At 48.9% G+C, this 19135-nt stretch overlaps 1 protein-coding gene across 2 annotated transcripts; it reads right to left on the reverse strand.

Moving 5' to 3' along the window:
• Positions 1–2372: 2372 nt before the first annotated feature.
• CCM2 (CCM2 scaffold protein) lies at positions 2373–17505 on the reverse strand. 2 transcript variants are annotated; one of them, XM_034430520.3, is made up of 10 exons: positions 17250–17505; positions 12741–12914; positions 11474–11557; positions 10180–10363; positions 7925–8061; positions 6828–6963; positions 6112–6169; positions 4503–4641; positions 3869–4007; positions 2373–3657 (listed from the first exon to the last, which is right to left on the reverse strand). In XM_034430520.3, exons 1-10 carry the CDS (start codon positions 17277–17279, stop codon positions 3377–3379), a joined length of 1362 nt encoding a protein of 453 aa, XP_034286411.1. In that variant the 5' UTR covers positions 17280–17505; the 3' UTR covers positions 2373–3376. The 2 variants fall into 2 exon arrangements, with proteins under 2 accessions (XP_034286411.1, XP_087749337.1); XM_087893211.1 differs by having other exon boundaries at positions 4503–4630; positions 17250–17504.
• Positions 17506–19135: the final 1630 nt, after the last annotated feature.

The following is a 19135-nucleotide window of genomic DNA, read 5'->3' on the forward strand; positions in this document are numbered from 1 at the left end:
AGAGAGGGAGCGAAGGAAGGAAGGAGGAAGAGGGGGAGGAAGGAGGAAGGAAGGAAGGAAGGAGAAAGGGGGAGGGAGGGAGGGAGGAAGGAGAAAGGGGGAGGAAGGAAGAAGAGGGAGGGAAGGATAAGGATAATTTTATTTCTATACCGCCCCTCTCCCGAAGGACTTGGGGCGGTGTACAGCCAGGTAAAAACACAATACAAATATCACAATTTAAATTTAAAAATTATTAAAAGTATTACATTCAAGGCCAATTAGCTAAAAAACCCCAAAATTTAAGAATTCCGAATTTAAAACTCAATTATGAAGCTAGCCCTGCCTGTCGGAACAGTAGGGTCTTGAGTGCGCAGCGAAATACCCGGAGGTCGGGGATCTTACGTATTTCCGGGGGCAGTTCATTCCACAGGGCTGGGGCTCCCACAGAGAAGGCCCTCCCCCTGGTGTCGCCAGCCGACATAACTTGGTCAATGGCACCCTGAGAAGCCCCTCTCTATGGGAGCGGACTGGCCGGTGGGAGGCTATTGGTGGCAGAAGACGGTCTCAAAGGTACCCGGGTCCTAAGCCATGGAGCGCTTTAAAGGTGGTAACCAACACCTTGAATCGCACCCGGAAGACCGCTGGGAGCCAGTGCAGCTCACGCAGGAGCGGTGTTACATGGGCGCAACAAGTTGAACCCATAACCGCCCGCGCGGCCACATTCTGGACCAGTTGGAGCCTCCGAGTGCTCTTCAAGGGGAGCCCCATGTAGAGAGCATTACAGCAGTCCAGCCGGAAGGTAACAAGGGCGTGAGTGACTGTGCACAAGGCATCCCTGTCCAGAAAGGGCTGCAACTGGCGAACCAGGCGAACCTGATAAAAGGCCCCCCTGGCCACGGCCGTCATATGCTCTTCTAAAGACAGCCGTGCGTCCAGGACACCCAGAGCCCTCTCTGTGGGCGGTAGAGATTCACCCCCTATAGACAGTGATGGCGCCTGCTGACTATATCGCGATGCCGGAAGCCACAGCCACTCGGTCTTGGAGGGGTTGAGCCTGAGCCTATTTCTCCCCATGCAGACCTGCACGGCCTCCAGGCAGCGGGGCATCACTTCAAGGGCATCGTTGGGGTGGCCTGGGGTGGAGATGTACAGCTGAGTATCGTCAGCGTACAGGTGACCCTTCACCCCAAAGCCACGGATGATCTCACCCAGCGGCTTCACATAAATGTTGAACAGGAGAGGCAAGAGGACCGACCCTTGCGGCACTCCCCAAGCGAGGCGCCTCGAGGTCGGCCTCTGCCCCCCTGCCAACACAAACTGCGAGTGGTCGGAGAGGAAGGAGGAGAACCACCGCAAAATGGTGCCCCCTATTCCTAACCCCCTCAACCGGTGCAGCATGATACCATGGTCGATGGTATCAAAAGCCGCTGAGAGATCTAACAGGACCAGGACAGAGGAGCAACCCCTGTCCCGGGCCCTCCAGAGATCATCCACCAACGCGACCAATGCCGTTTCCGTGCTGTGCCCCTGCCTGAAGTCCGACTGGTACAGGTCCAGATAGGTAGCTTCATCCAGGTGCCCGGGCAGTTGTCGTGCCACCACACTCTCAACAACCTTCGCCACAAAACGAAGGTTGGAGACCGGACAGTAGTTGGCTAATTCAGCCTCATCCAGGGAAGGCTTCTTGAGTAGGAGAAGAAAGGAAGGAGGAAGGAAGGAAGGAAGGAAGGAGGAAGAGGGAGGGAGGGAAGGAGGAAGGAAGGAGGAAGAGGGAGGGAGGAAGGAGGAAGAGGGGGAGGAAGGAAGAAGAGGAAGGAGGAAGGAAGGAAGAGGTGGCGGTGAGGACAATGACTGTTAGGACAAAAACCCTAACCCTTACAGACGTTTCATGACCCAACTAGAGATCATCATCAGTGCTAGAAGGGACTAATGAGACCAAACCTCCCTCCCTCCCAGCACCAATGATGTCACCTAGTTGAATCACGAAACGTCTTCAGGAAAACCACCCAGCCCAGAGAGCACCACGGACCCCCACCAGTGAGGAGGAAACCGTTCCACAGAATAACACACCTGGAAGGGACCTTGGAGGTCCTCTAGTCCAGCCCCCTGCCCAAGCGAGGCCCTCTACCATTTAGAACAGACAGTTGTCCAATCTCTTCCAAACCTCCAGTGTGATGGAGCACCTACAACTTCTGGAGGCGAGCCGCCATTTGCGACCCCTCATTTGCAGAGACACAAAACCGGCACGTATCCCGGTCAGTTTCCCTAGATGGAAAGCTAAGAAGTTCTCAAGTCCCCTTATTGTGGTTAGTTTTCCATGGCCAGGTTTTTTTTTTATTCGAAACCGGTGGGTTGTTTTTTTTTTTTTTTTTAAACACAAAACACAAGACAGAAATCTTTGGTGCGCTTTAAAAAAAAATAAAAAATAAAGACACAGATGTCCGTCTCCCCAAAGGGCTAAAAGAGCATACATGTCAGTTTATCGAAGCCCAGAGAGCTCTTGGCGGCGTGAAACACGCTTAGAAAAATATCTGTGCATTTGTATGTATAATATATACAACACATGTACATATGTATATATTGCCTTTGCTTCTTAAAATAAACCAGGATTTAAAATGTCTCGTTCGCGTTGTTGGTTCTCAAATCAAGTTCTTGATGGAAGTCCACCACGAGACACCCGTACCCACAACCTCACACAATGCCCTGCTTGTTCGAGGAAAGCAAGGCTCCTCACTGAGGTCCGGCCGCTTGGAACAGACCGAATTTGGCCAAGATCGGGGAAGGTTTGGACCCACGTGGACAAGCAAAGGAGCTGCGGCTTGTCTTGAAGGAGACCTGGTTTCTCAACCAGGTTCTCCACCCTCCCTGAGGTCAACCCGCCTGCCCGTAGGGAGCCCCGAGTTCGAATTCACTGCCCTCCCACCAGACTTATGGACCTCCCAAACGACTCCCAGGAAGATCAGCCCGCTGGTGTCGATGGGAGGAGTTCATCTTCCCACCAGCGGATGGAGCTCTGGAGCACCTCAACAGCTTCTCCGCCAGATCTCCTCCTGCTCTTGAAATGTAAGGACAACCGCTTGGAATTTCAACCGCGAGAAACGTCCAGGAACACGCATTCAGACGTCCACACAAGCATTAGAAAGGTGTGAAAACCGTGAGGCGGGGAATAGCCCCCCCCTCCAAGAAGCTTCTGAAGATCTTCCTGGGGTTTGTGTCTTCTCCACAATCCACTCACTCACACACAGACACACACACATAGCGATGGGCACCCATGCTTGGAGAAATGGCCGGGGACTGAGAGTCTCGTCGAAACTTTGGGAAACGAGACAAGAGGAAAAAGAAAGGGGGAAGGCGCGAGAATCGAAAGTCCCAATGTCTCTCGGCATCCTTGCCCGGATCACGACGAATCTTGATCCAAGCTGCACCCCAAGGCTTCGATGTCGTTGCTGATGTCGGAGATCATCCGGTCCCACTCGTCGCCCTCCGACGGCGCCGACTGGTCATCGGAGCTTCCGGTGGCGCCATTGCCGTTGGTGGCGGAGTTGGAGGCGGATCTCACCGTCCACCGGTACCGACCGAAGCTATCCGTGATGATTCCCCGTCCGTCCTTCACGCCGATAGTCTCGAGGAAGTTCTCGAAGTACTGGCTGTCCTTCTCGGGGATGAAGGGACGGAGACCTTGGGGGGAGGAGGAAGGTGGTAAGGGAACTCAGCGGAGAAGGCGTGGGTGGACTCGAACGCAGGACTTTGAAAAAAGCACCCAGCTCAGAGAGCACCAAGGACCCCACAGTTGAAGCCAACACAACTAGCCAAGAGAGCCGACTACCCACAATCCCAATTAATTTTGGGGGGGGTGCCCAATCCCCACACGGGGTGGGGAAACGGTTACCCAGCAGAAGGAATTTCCGGCTGTCCCCATAAAGATGTCGCAAGTTGACGCAGAACTCGTGGACGGAGGCCCCGTTGCGGTACTCGTGCAGAAGCATGGCGAACTGTTGGATCTCGTGCGAGGAAAGCTTCGTCCGTAACTAGAATGCAGGAGGAACGCGGTTACCCAAACAAAAAGACGAATCAACGTTGGAAGTAAAAACCAGGTTTCAATAAATGGTCCAAGGCAGATTGCCTGTTTTCTCCAGGAGTTAAACTCACCATTTATGGTTTATGGAAAATAGGCCTTTTCTTGTATACATAAGGAAGCTGGCTGGGAGATTCTGGGAGTCAAAAATCTATCCCTCTTAAAACAATGGGGATTTCTGGGAAGTCCAGCCCTCTTAAATCATGCCGGATGGGGGATCCTAGGAGTTGGAAGTCCTCCCCCCTTTTAAAGCATGCTGAATCTGCTTCTTCAGTAGGGGGTTGGACTAAATGACCTCCAAGGGTCCCTTCCAAATCTTCTTTATTCCGTAAGCATTTCCTTCTTGAGCAGGGGGTTGGATTAGAATAGATGGTCCCTTCCAACTTTTCCGTGTGTGTGTGTGTGTGTGTGTGGAGGGGTGGGGGTGGGCTTCTCTCGTCCCACTTACCGTCATCATGTAGTCCTGCAGGAGTTCCGTGGCTGTCGTGCTCAGCTCGCTGTCGCTGGCTGTTTTGGCGGGGGGCGATGGCTGGGCAGAGAAGGAGGTGGGGGAGTTGCACCCCGTATCTAAGGATTCTGGGAAAGAGCTGGAAAGAAACCAGGGGGTGGGAGGGTGGGGGAAAGAGAGAGAGAGACACACACACACACACAAAAGTGATTCCAGGACCTTCCAAAGGGATGGCCTGGGCCTCGAACCCGTATCCCAGAAAAAAAAAAGCCCAGGGCCAGCTCCGCGGCTTCAATGACGGCGCTAAGTTTCCCATCTTTGTAAATTGAGGACTCCTTGTCCGATACTCCATTTCAATTCCATTTGGAGAGAAAACTTATCAATAATTACAATAATAATAATAAGAGGCAGTCCTCGATGTATGACCGCATCCGTGCATCCCCCTCCACGTTTCGGTCGCTAAGTGAGACATTTGGAAGTGCGTCTTGCCACCTTCGTATGGCCTCTCTGGCAGACGTGGTGAAGTGAACCGCTGCGGTTGTTAAGTAAATCACCCCGTCGTTAAGTAACTCAACACTTCCCCATTGAGTTAGGGTGCCGGGACGGAGATCCACGTGAGCCCGGGACGCTGCGACTGTCATAAATATGACTCAGAATTTGGATCACGGGGATGCCACAAAGGTCATCAGTGTGAAAAACACCTGTTTTCAGTGCCATCGTAATTTGGAATGGTCGCTAAATGAATCACTGTAAGACGAGGAGTACTTACGCAGCCACACATCCAAAGCAAACCTCATTGAGGACAGTCCAGGTCATTCTTGACTTAGGACCATTCGTTTAGTGACGAAAGTTACAACAGCGCTGGAAAAAATGGCTTAGAGCCCACTCCTCGCACTTACGACCTTATCAGCATCCCCATGGTTACGTGATCAAAATTTGACAGTTAAAATAATGCTGGAAAAGGGGACTTTTAGGCAGTCCTCGCACTTATAACGCTTGCAGTATCCCTATGGTCACATGATCAAAATTTGGCAGTTAAAATGGCACTGAAAAAAGGGACTTTCAGCCAGTCCTCGCACTTATGACCTGACCCTTGAAGGATTCCCTTGATTATAGGATCAAAATTTGGCACTTAAAACGGAGATGAAAAAAGGGACTTTCAGCCAGTCCTTGCACTTACGATGCTTGTGGCATCCCCATGGCCAAGTGATTAAAATTTGGACCTTAAAACAGTGCTAAAGCAAAAGAGACTTATGACCATTTTTCACACTTATGACCGTCACAGTATCTCTCCAGTCGAGTGGTCAAAATTTGGACTCTTTGAACCTGGCACGTTCTTACGACGGCCACAGTGTCCCAAAGGAGGGGGGGGTTGGGAGTGTCACACGACCTCCTTTCACTTAACCCCCACCCGACTTGCTGAACAACTGCAATGATTCACTTAACGATGGGGACCGCCAAAGCTCATCAAACGGAGCCAAAGCTCCCTCCACTGTCTCGGCGACAGAAATCTGGGACCCTCGTGTCAGTCGTTATAAGTCGAGGACGACCTGTAGGGATGATGAGAAACTCTCCCGGGTGGGACGGCGCCCGTTCGCGAGGAACTCACAACGTGCTGGCTTCAGTTTCGTAGGGGTCTTTGACGTCCACTTTAGTCGACGAGTCATCTGTGGGGAAGACGGGGGGTGGGGGACGGGGGAAGAACGGGGCTCAGAAAAGCCCAGGGTGTGGGAGGGGGGGCTTCAGACTCCCCTACAAGATAGTCCTTTCTGATGGCCGAAACCCGGGGGCCCGTCTGCCCGCGGAAGGAGGATCTGTGCAGCTTTGGAGACCCCCGCCCCTCCGACAGGGAACGAGGGTTATGAGTTGGGGGTCTTCCTCTCATTTCTGAAATTTTTCCCTGCTAGGAGTGAAGGGGGTTTCAAGAGGAGGAGGAGGAAGAAAGGAAGAGGAAGAGGAGGACAAGAAGTCTGCAAGAACCTCCCCGCCCGCCCCCCAGCTCAGAGATACAAATATTCTCTTCTCTTGGGAGTAAACCCCCGAGGGCCCATCACCCACCGGTTCCACCTCCATCCTTCCAACTATGGACATTCCTGAGGCCATGTTCTGGAGAAGATCTCTCCTGAGGAACCTCAACGGGGCCATCTCCGCCTCCTGATCCAACCTCCCTTCCATGAAACCTGACTCGAGGAAGGAAGCCCTTTGCTCCCACCCATAAGAGGGAGAGACGCCGTCCTGATGGCTACTCCATGAATCCAAGGGCCTCCGGAAGAGGTGCTGAAGATGACTCCCAACCCCCAAGGAGATCCGAGTCTTTTCTCCTACCGCTGTGTATGGAGAGATGCCGCGTGGGTGTGGTGGCCCCATCAAAGATCGCTCTGTCCAGGAAGTCTATAGTAGATTCCGTGTAAACGATGTGGAAGACTTGGCTGAGAAGGGAGCAGAGTTCCTCACCGGTGACCTGCAGGAAGGAGGAACCCAATGGAGGTGAGGTGGACATCCCTTCAGAGAAGTCTTTCAGAAGAAGACGAGAAGGTTCTGGTAGAAACCTACCACATTGGGGAGAAAGCAGCCCATCGCTGGTACACAGAGGGGACAGGTTATACAAGAAGTCCACTCGACTTACAACACTTCGCTTAGTGACCGTTCAGAATTGCGATGGCCCCCAAAAATAGGACTGTTCTTCACCATTATGACCAATCCGGCATCCCCAAGGTCACAGGAACCAAATTCGGACACTTGGCCACGGACTCATATTTACGATGGCCACAGCATCCTGCTGGTCAGCGACCCCCCTCCCCTTTTGCAAACAAGAAGTCCAACTCGCTTAACGACCGCGGGACTAATTGTACAACGGCAGGGATTCCCTGAACGAATGGGGTGGGAGAGGTCATAAAATGAGACACAGCTCACAGAACGAATGTCTCACTTAGCCACAGGAATCTGGGGCTCAATCGGGGGTCGTACGTTCAAGGATGGCCTGCACTGGGGACCGCCGGGAGCTGGGTTCGGAAGGCGACAGTTTGGTCACTAAAGGGGAGGGAAGATCTAACCCTCCCATAGGGATCTTTGCGGGAACCAAGTTATGTTGTTCTCGGCAGAAACGTAAGACAAACCAGGATCTTGGAAATGTCAGTAACCAGTTTGGTGAAGCGTGGGGAATGTGTGGGCCTAGAAACCAGGAGACAGTGAGTTCTAGTTCTGGTTTAGGTGTGAAAGCCAGCAGGGTGACTTTGGGCCAATCACCAGGTGATGGTGAGTTCTAGTCCAGCCTTAAGACATAAAAGCCAGATGTTTGAAGCCCGCTGGCAGTAAGACGGGAGGGGGTGTGTGAACGTATCCATTTAATAGTGAAATAAATTAAAAATACTGGGGGACAATTCCGGCAGGAGGACCCAAAAGAAAACCTCAGAGGATCTAACCTTATTCTCTGTGGCAAGGATCACCAGGCAACAAGCTTCGACGGGCACCACGCCACTCTCCGAAAGAGAGCCGGAGGTCAGAGCTTTGGAGCTTTCGGCACAAAGACTCTGGCTGGGGGAGATGCCGGGGTCCTGAGCTGAGAAAAAACAGAGGCTGTGAGTGGAGACGCAAACCCCCTCCTCCTTGCAGTAGACGTTTCAGGACCCAACTAGGGATCGTCATCAGCACTGGAAGGGAGGGAGGTTTGGAGAGGGAGAGAAAGGGAGAGATAGATAGATGATAGATAGGTAGAGAGACAGACAGACAGACAGGTATAATTATAAATAGAGATAGATAGATAACAGATAGATAGAGATATGGATGGATGGATGGATGGATGGATGGATGGATGGATGGATAGATAGATAGATAGATAGATAGATAGATAAGATAGATAAGATAGATAGCTATAGATAAATTTAGATAGATAGATAAATAAATAGATAATAGATAGAAATAGATGATAAATAGATAAGATATAGACAGAAATAGATAGATGCTAGATAGATAGATATAGAGGTAGGTAGGTAGGTACAGTAGGTAGATAGATGATAGACACATTAATAGAGAGATATAGATAATAGATGATAGTCAGATATAGATTAATAGATAATAGATGATATACAGATAGATAATTAGATGATAGACAGATAGATACAAATAATAGATAGGGATCGGGATAGAGATAGAGATATAGATTAGACAGATAGACAGACAGATACATACATACATAGATAGATATTAATGATACATTGATATAGATAATGTACAATAAATAATAAGAGAGATAGAAGATAGATAATAGATGATAGATAATATATACATAGTATAGACAAATACTAGAGATAATAGAGATATGTGTGTGTGTGTGTGTGTGTGTGTGTGTGTGAGAGAGAGAGAGAGAGAGAGAGAGACACATAGACAGTGGAGTTTGTGGAGAGGTGGAGGAGGATTATGGGTTCCTTGGTGTTGTCTGAGTTTGGTGGATTTTTTGAAGACCTTTCATGATCCAACTAGCTAACATCATCAGTGCTAGAAGGAGGGAGTGTGGAGGACGACGACTGAGGTGTCCTCGTTGCTCTCTAAACTTGGTCATTTTCTTGCAGACCTTTTCTGACCCAACTAAGTAACCTCGTCAGTGCTAGTAGTAGTGTGGGGTTTACTCTCCGTTTATACACAGTGCCTTCTAACACTGATGAGGTTACCTAGTTGGGTCTTGAAACGTCTACAAGAAAACCACCCAGCTCAGAGAGCACCAAGGACCCCACAGTCCTCCTCCTAGCACTGATGACGTTGGCTAGTTGGGTAAAAAAATGTCTCCAAGAGAAACCCTCCCCCACACAAAACCCCATCATTGGAACTCCCCCCGCCCAAGCCAACTGCTAGTGTGAGGTTGTGTTATTTAGCACAAATCGCCAAAGATGTTTATGTTCCAGGTTTGCCCCCCCCTTTCAGATGCTTAGACAGGAAGTCCTCAACTTATGACCATTCTTTTAAGGACCGACAACACTGGGGCAAAAAAAGTTGACAGCTGATCCTCATACTTACGACCGTCACATACTTCCCTATCATCAAAATTTGGGCCTGGTAAAGCATCTCCCAGTCACGTGATCATAATTCGTAGCTTCCAACATGCCAAATCAAGGGGGAGGAGCCAGCTTGCTTAACGACCGGGCAATCCACTTAACAACCATGGTGATTCACTTCACCATTGCAACGTGAAGGTCACAAAGAGGGGCGTGACTCACTTTGAATGACCGTTTGGGCTGAGCCATGGAGACGACAGCATACAGGCGGTCCCCTAACTTACGACTGTCATTGAGCCTCCACATTTCTGTTGCTAAGTGAGACATTTGTGAAGTTTTGCTCATGTTTTTCCATCCGTGGCCACCTGCTGTTAAGTGAACCGCTGCGGCCGTTGTTAAACACATGGTCATTAAGTGACTCTGGCTTCCCCCATCGACTTTGATTGTCGGGAAGTCGCAAAAGGGGACCGTCGTAAATACGAGTCGGTCATGAAGTCTCCAAATTTTGATCGTGTGACTGCGGGGATGCTGCGACGGCCATTAAAAGTGAAAAAAACCCAGTTCCTTTTTCCCAATGTAACTCTGAATGGTCACTAAGTGAAACGCTGTAAGTGGGGGACTATCGGCATTTATAACGGTTGCAGCATCCCTGCGTCACACGATTGTCCACTGGAGATCTCCCCACCTACCTGTTTTCAACACCACCAGATGGGAGGAATCGTCTCGGATATACGACACCGACGCGATGTCATGGATGGGCACCCGGAGGATGAGGTCCTCGCCGTCACGCCAGAGGAGCTTGACGTTGTAAGCCGAGACGCTGACCACGGCGTCGTGCTCATGGGTCAACTGGCCAGGAAGCTGGTGAGCCCGCTGTGGGAGGGGGAGAGAGAAAGAAGGAAGTGGGTCGGAGTTTTCTTGCAGATGTCTCATGACCCAGCTAGTTAACATCATCAGTGCTAGAAAGGAGGAGGAGGAGGAGGTATTTTCGGTGAAGTTCCCCCTTAGAGCTGACGGTTTGAAGTTATTGAAAAAAAATGACTGATGACAGATTTTCACACTTATGACCCTTTGCAGCATTCCCATAATGACACACTCAAAATTCCGACGTTTTGACAACCGACTCGTATTTATGACGGTCGCAGCATCCTAGGGGACTCACGTGACCACCACCCCCCACTTCTGATGAGCAAAGTCAAGGGGGAAACCAAATTCACTTAACAACTGCATCACTTGTTTAACGACTGCAGTGATTCGCCTTACAACAGTGGCAAGAAGGGGAGGGGCTAAAACGGAGCCACGCTCACTTCACAAATATCTCGCTTAGCAACGGAAGTTTGGGGCTCCGTTGTGGTCGTAAGTTCGAGGACTGGCTGTGATAGGTTGTAAAATACCCTCTTATGACAGGACAGAAATTCAAATGAGATCGTTCAGTGTGAGCAAGTCAGTACAGCTATTTCTCGACTTACGATCGCAAATTGAGCCCCAAAATGTATGTTGCTAAGAGGGACGTGGGTTAAGGAAACGTTGCTCCGTTTTACAGCTTTCCTTGCCAAGATTTCTTAAGTGAATTGCTGCAGTTCTTAAATTAATTCTCTGAATCTGTGGAGTGAAGTGAACTTTGCTCCATTTTATGATCTTCCTTGTCGTTAAGTGAAACGGTGCAGCGGTTCAATTGTTCACATGGTTCTTAAGTGAATCGCTGCAGCAGTTTGTCACACAGGCGTTAACTGAATCCGACTTTCCCCCTTGACTTGTCCGAAGGGGATCCCATGACCCATCACCACCACCGTCGTAAAGACAAGTCAGTTGCCAAGAGTCTGGATTTGGATCCCCCTGACAGTGAGGAAACACTGCGACGGTGGTAAGGGTGTGTAACACCGGTGAAAAACGCTCCCAAGTCGTGGGGGTTTTTTTTCCCAGCGTCCTCATAACTTGGAACAGTTCTAAGTCGAGGACTTGCAGGCAAAAAGGGTCGTTTACCTTTGCAGTGTCGATTAAATGAAGAATTTCAGTACGGCTGGAGGGATTCAGATATCCTGGAACCGACGTTATTTGACCCAAATACTGAAAAGTGGAAAAAAAAATTACAATGAAAGAGAAATAGTTCGCTTAGTGACAGCTCGATTTTACGACGGCCCTGGAAAAAAAAAAAGAGACTTAGTTCAGTTTTCCCCCCGAGATTGGGGGATCAAAATTAAGACCGACTCGTATTTAGGGCAGTCATGGAATCTCTGAGGAGTTATGTAATTCCCTTATTCCGACCTTCCGATGAGCCAAGTCGACCAGGAAGTTTGGATTCACTTAACGACCGGGTGACTGATTTAACCACCGCAAGGGAGTCATAAAATAGACCCAAAAGCACTTCGTTGTCTTACTTAGCAACAGAAATGTTGCGGTTGTGATACAGGACGGCCTGTATTGGTTCTGGGGGTCCTGTGTTCGAGACCCACCTTCGAAAATGTTCTTCTCTCTTCCGGCCTTCCCCCATGGTCGTACGTCGAGGACTATCTGTGTGATCCACCTGTGCTCCTCAACGTAGACAGAAGTCAAGCCACCTTGACCATTGGGGAGGGGTGACCATTGGGGCATCCCTCCCCAATGGTCATGCGGCTGGACCTTCTGGAATGGGGGTCACCGTGTTGGAGCAGGGGGTCAGACTAGATGACCTTCAAGGTCACTTCTGACTCTTTTATTCAGAGCAACAGAAAGAGGAGGAGGAAGTGAAGGGAGAAGGAGTAGAAGGAAGGAGGAGGAGGAACAGGAGAAGGGAGGAGGAAGAAAAAGGAGGAGGAAGAAAATGGAGGAAGGAGGATGGAGAAAGAATAGCGAGTCTGAGCAGGTGGTTGGACTAGAAGACCTCCAAGGTCCCTTCCAACTCTATTGTTTGAAGCAGGAAGAGGAGGAGGAGGAGGAGGAGAAGAGAAGGATCTGCTGATTCAGCAGGGGGCTGAAGACCTCCGAAGTCTCTTCCAACTCTGTTCTTGTATGATTTCTTTCCGCAGTTGTTAAGTGAATCCCTGCAGTTATTAAATGAGTCACTTGGTTAAGTGAATCCCTCGTTAAGTGAATCCCTGCATTGTTAAGTGAGTCACACGGTGGTTAAGTCTATTACAAAGTGGAAAAGGAAGATGAGGAGGAGGAGGAGGAAGAGGAGAGAAGGGTCTCCTGCCTGAAAGACCGCCGAGCTCCCTTCCAGCTCTACGATTCCCTTCAAAAGTCCTTCCGTTCAAGAAGAGGGCGGCCTTACCTTCACTTCCTTCTCGATGTAGTCGTTCAAGAGGACGTCCGGCTCAAAGCGATCCGGCAAAGCCAACGGGACCGTGTGCAAAGCCCGCCGTTCGGTGACTTTCTCCTGGGCTTTCTTGTCGCGCCCCTTCTCCCCCTTCAGGAAGACTCGCTTGAACGGGGAGACGATCCCAGGCTGCAAATAAAGAAAGGGGGGGGGGAGGCAGAGTGGGTTGCCGACGTTTGACGAAATCAAGAGTGAGGGGTTTCGGATGGGCAGAGGGAGACGGGTTGGGGGGCAGCGAAGAGAGAAAAAAACAACACCATTCTTGCAAGACGACCACCCGTCCTTACCTCGTTTTCCATCGTTATCCTCCGGAAGTAAAACTACCTGGAAAAGTCTGCAGTCGGCCGTCTTACCCGAGAGTTACTTTCAACAGCCAGATAAGACTCGCGCATTTGCAGAAAGCAATGGCTCACTGACAACCGTTTCTCATGAGTGAGAGCCGGATGCAGACAAACCACAGCTTCCTTCTACAAATGGAGCTGCTGAGCGCGACAACCAGCTGTCGGCAAGAAAAAAAAAATCCGAGATACTCCCACAAGGAAACAGCTATAGAGGCAATGCCTTTTTTGGGGGCGTTGGGGTGCTCAAACCTTTGCAAAAGAGGGTCTGAGTGTATCATACGGATCTCCGAACGACAGGACGAGACCACAGCGAGCGACCACGGATTTAAATGTGACCGAATGAGAATCCCGAAGCATTCAAGATTGTTTCAGAAGGAGTTTAAGCAACAGCTGTGGGTACTTCAACGTTTCAACAAAACTCCATCCAACACAACACACAGCAACACACTGAGAGTAAACATCGAACAAATTTTGTAGACTTCAGGCAAGCCACAAAATCTTTTTAATTTCCAATGGGGAAAGAGAATGGATTCTCTAGGATACTGGAGGACTAGATTTCGCTGCTCCCAATCAGCTATTTTAACCACCAAGCTGGTGTTTCTCAAGTTCGGCAACTTTAAGCCGTGGGGACTTCAATTCCCAGAATTCCTCAGACACCTAGCTGGGAAATTCTGGGAGTTGAAGACCCCCTGTCTTAAAGGGACGATAGGTCCTCACATCTTCCAAGTTGCCAACTTTGAGAAATATGACACTAAACTATCCTATATCCTTTGGAAGAAGCCATAATGCCGGCCGGCCTTGACTCACATTTGTGACTGTTGTTAAGCAAGGCAACAAAAGGATCACTGATTCATATTTATGACCGTTGTTGTGTCCTAGGGTCACGTAAGTCCCCTTTTGTGATCTTCTCACAAGCAGGAAGCCAGATCGACACAACAACTGGCTTCCTAGCAGACCGACGGTGGTGATTCACTTAACAACGGTGGCACGAAAACTCACAAAACGGGGACACCCTCCCCAAACAACGGTCTCCTTTAGCGTTTCGGGCTCCATTGCAGTCATAAGTCAAGGGTTACCCCCATCAGTTATGATCAGGTAGGCCTTCCCCCCACGCCGCTGTCAATTCAGAAACGTACACAATTATCCTGAAGGACGATTTCAATTCCACAAGGCAAACTGGTCAGGAATTAATTGCAAGAATTAATTGCAAGAATTAATTGGAACGATCTTGGTCTCGTTTCAAATCAGCTGTTATGAAATAAAAAGCTATATCTGGGTGGTTTTTGGGGGGGGGACGTTTCGGTTAGGTGTGTCTCTAGGGGCAGAGAGGACAACGGGTTCATTTCACGGATTTTTTTGTGACTGTTGCAGGAAATTTATTTGGATGACACATATAAAAGTTGGCAGGACTCTCTGCCTTTGCAAATTTCATTCCGAAAAACCCAATCTTTGCATTTAAGAGATTTTCCTAAGGAAAAGCCAACACATTTACTAATAACTACGGAAATTTGTTTACTTGTGGCGTTGGTAACCACAATAGAGCGACAGGAAGCATGAGAAATGATGAGGCCTGTTGGTAATACCACGCCCTTTATATGTAAAAATATCACATAAAAATATCTATTTACCTACCTACCTATCTGTTGAGATGGGTGGCAAATTTCCCATCCAATATCCATCTTCAGAAGTTCATGGATCATGTGCTGACCAAGGAACTAGGAGACTGGGAGTTCTAGTCCCAAATTAATTGTAAAGATAATAGAAATAAACATATTCTCTACTTTCCAAGGATAACAGATGCTTCCCGAAAGCCAGAATCCCTGCCGAACAAAGCCTTGAAAATCTCTAAAACAGGCTAATCTTCCGTACCTTCAAATCAATCATGTTACCAACGTATCCGTGAAGTAAATCTTTAGTAGAGGTAGCCCTCCACTTACAATAGTTCACTTAGCGACCATTCAGTTACAATAGTCCTTAGGACCGTTTTTCATACTTGTGACCGTTGCAGCATCTCTGTGGTCATGTCAACAAACTTCAGATGCTTGGCAACTGACTCATATTTATGACGGTTGCAGGGTCCCGGGGTCAGGCGATCCCCTTTTGCGACCTTCTGACGAGTAAAGTCAATAGGGAAGCCGGATTCACTTAACGACTGTCTACGTTAACAGCTGCACAATTCACTGAAGAAGTGTGCCAGGAAAGGTCGTAAAATTGAGGGGGGGGGAAATCACTTAACGACGGTCTCAATTAGCAACAGAAGTTGGAGCCAAGCCCCTGCAGCACAATCAGTGACGGGGAGGCAAATCAGAGCCCCTTCCCCAAATACGTCCATCCCAAAGTGAGAGATGGGGGGGGGAAGAATGGGATAGAATGAGAAACAGAATGAGAGAGGCAGGGATAGAGAGAATGAGAAAACAAGGGAGATAGACTGAGAAAGAAAGAAAGAAAGAAAGAAAGAAAGAAAGAAAGAAAGAAAGAAAGAAAGAAAGAAAGAAAGAAAGAAAGAAGAAAGAAGGAAATAGTGAGAGAAAAAGAGACAGAGGGGGAGAGAATGAAAGAACAAGGGAGGGAGAGAGAGAGACAGAGAGATAAAGAGGTAAAGAATCAGAATGAGAGAGAAAGAATGAGAGAGAGTAATAGAGAAAGAAAAAGAAAGGGAGAGAAAGAAAGAGAAAGGGGGAGAGAGGGAGGGAAGGAGAGAGAAAGAGGCAGAATAAGAATGAGAAAATGAGGGAAAGAGAATGAAAGAGAGAAAGAGGAAAGAAAATCAGAAAAAGAAAGAAAGAAAGAGGGAGAGAGGGAGGGAGGGAGAGAGAGAGAGAGACAGAATAAGAGAGAAAGAGAGAATGAGAATGAGAGAACAAGGGAAAGAGAAAGAAAAAAGAGAAAAAATAGAAATTTATTAATTTGAATTATGGGGAAAATGGGCTATCAGATCTATTTTGGTCATGCAGGCGAAGGTCCAACAGGGGAAGGAACCTTGAAACTCAGGAGACATAACCAGCACAGCACACCGAGAATGCCCTGGCGCAGAGGATAATGGGCTCTGTAGCCCATCACCCTTTGGGAGGATGGGCTCTATAGTCCAAGGCACTCAAAATTCAGGGGATGGGGGTGAGAGAAAAGTCCAACCAGCCCAGCTCCTCTGTCCAGGAACCCCAGAGTCCACCATCCCCCAGTACGCCCAAGGTGTGTCGAGGATGATGGACTTTGTAGTCCACTGCCATTTGGGGTGACTGACCTTCTAGTCCATCTGGGATGAAGGGCTCTATGTACTCCAAGGCCACTCCAAATTTGGGGCGGGGGAACAAAGCCCAACCAGCCCAGCCCTCCTGCAACCTGAAGATGCCCAAGGCGTGGAGGGCATGATGGGCTCCGTAGTCCAACGCCATTGAGGATGACAGTTCAAGCGGCAAATTTGAGGGGAGCAAAGCCCAACCAGCACAACCAAGGATGCCCAAGACAGAGAGGACAATGGGCTATATAGTCCAACACCATTGAGGATGATGGGCTCTAGAGTCCATTTGGGATGGGCTCTGTAGTTCAAGACCAAATTTGGGGAGGGGGGGAGAAAAGCGCAACCAGCAGAGCTCTCCTGCCAGAAGGCCCAAGACAGAGAGGACCGATCGGCTATGTAGTCCAACACCACTGAGGATGATGGGCTCTAGAGTCCATCACCATTTGGGATGGGCTCTGAAGTTCAAGACCAAATTTGGGGAGGGGGGGAAGAAAAGCCCAACCAGCAGAGCTCTCCTGCCAGGATGCCCAAGACGGAGAGGATGATGGGCTATGTAGTCCAACACCATTGAGGATGATGGGCTCTGCAGTTCAAGACCAAATTCGGGGTGGGGGGGTGGGGAAGCAAACCCCAATCAGCACAACTCTCCTGCCAAGATGCCCAAGAGGACGATGGGCTATGTAGTCCAAGGGTGACAGGCTCTGCAGCGGATCGCCCTTTTGGAGGATGGGCTCTGTAGTCCAAAGCCATTGACGAAACTCTGCAGCGGATCGCCCTTTTGGAGGATGGGCTTTGTAGTCCGGAGCCACCGCCCACAGAAGCCTTTCCCCCCGCCCCCATACAAACAAGCCCCGCCCCCTCGCCCAAAGGCCACGCCCCTCTCACCTTTTTGCCCCTCTTGCCTTCCTCCTCCATGTCTCAGGCGGGGCCCGGAGGCATCTTCCCCGCCGGGCTCCCCTCGCCCTTCACTGCCCCGCCATCGCCGCCCCGGAGGCGTCAAGCCGAGCCCGAAAAAGCGCCGCCGCCGCCGCCGCCCCGGCACCAACTTTTCAATCCTGCCGCCATCTTGGGCGTCGGCGGCGTTCCCGGCATGCCCCGCGCGCGCGCCCTTCCTCTCCTCCCCTTCACGACGGTCTGCCCCTGGGAGGACTGACGTCAGGGAGGAGAAGAGACTAAGGCTTGGTCGGCTTGGACGGAGGCCCTATGGGCATGCGCGAACTGATCCCCGAGCAGGCGAAGCTAGATCAATAAAAATCTAGAAAGATTCCGGTGTAGTCAAAATATTCATCCAAAGACCTGAATCTATGATTTAATAAAAAGGTTCCGGAATAATATAAACACTAATAAAGGAAGATAGTATAAATATTCATCCGAAGACACAGATCTATGAAATAATAGGAAGAGTCCTATACAGTATAAATATTCATCTGAAGACATAGAGCTATAAAATAATAGAATGGTTCCGGAGTACTATAAATATTTATACAAAGACATAGATCTATGAAATAATAGAAGAGTTCATCAGTATAAATATTAATAAAGGGGAATAGTACAGTATAAATATGTATATGAACTCATAGTTATGAAATTGTAGAAAGATTCCAGGATAGTATAAATATTAATAAAGTAGAATAGTATAAATATTCATCCGAAGATATAGAGTATGAAATTGTAGAATGGTTCCAAGATAGTATAAATATTTATCCAATACATAGAGCTGTCATTTAATAGAAAAGTTCAGGGTAGCTTATCTATTCCAACGAAAACCTTGTTGTTAGTTGTGAAGTCATGTCCGACCCATCGTGACCCCATGGACAACTTTCCTTCAGGCTTTCCTGTCCTCTACCATCCTCTGGAGTCCATTTAAGCTCACTCCGACTACTTCAGTGACTCCATCCAGCCACCTCGTTCTCTGCCGTCCCCTTCTTCTTTTGCCCTCCATCGCTCCCAGCATTAGACTCTTCTCCAATGAGTCCTTCCTTCCCATTAAGTGGCCAAAGTATTTGAGTTTCCTCTTCAGGATCTGGCCTTCTAAAGAGCAGTCTTGACTATACGCACTTTTGTTGGCAGGATGATGTCTCTGCTTTTTAGTATGCTGTCTAGATTTGCCATAGTTTCCTCCCCAGGAGCAAGCGTCTTTTAATTTCTTGGCTGCAGTCCCCATCTGCGGTAATCTTGGAGCCCAGGAAAGTAAAATCTGTCACTACCTCCATTTCTTCCCCATCTATTTGCCAGGAATTGAGAGGGCCGGATGCCATGATCTCAGTTTTCTTAATGTTGAGTTTCAAGCCAACTTTTGCACTCTCTTCCTTCACCCGCATCAAGAGGCTCTTTAGTTCCTCTTCACTTTCTGCCATTAGAGTGGTATCATCTGCATATCTGAGGTTGTTGATATTTCTTCCGGCAATCTTAATTCCAATTTTTGATTCATCTAGCCCCGCCTTTCTCATGATGTGCTCTGCATATAAGTTAAATAGGCAGGGTGACAGTATACAGCCTTGTCGGACTCCTTTCCCAATTTGAACCCATCAGTGGTTCTGTGTCCTGGTTTCACTGTTGCTTCTTGACCCCCATATAGGTTTCTCAAGAGACAAATAAGATGGTCTGGTACTCCCATCTCTTTAAGAACTTGCCACAATTTGTTGTGATCCACACAATCAAAGGCTTTAGCATAGTCAATGAAAAAGAAGTAAACATAGATCTATGAAAATTAGAAAGGTTCAGGTGGCACAGACCTCTTTATTCACCAACAGGAATTAGAAGAGTTTGTA

Source organism: Pantherophis guttatus, chromosome 4, assembly GCF_059756535.1.
Source record: "Pantherophis guttatus breed Tessera chromosome 4, ASM5975653v1, whole genome shotgun sequence".
NCBI lineage: Eukaryota > Metazoa > Chordata > Lepidosauria > Squamata > Colubridae > Pantherophis > Pantherophis guttatus.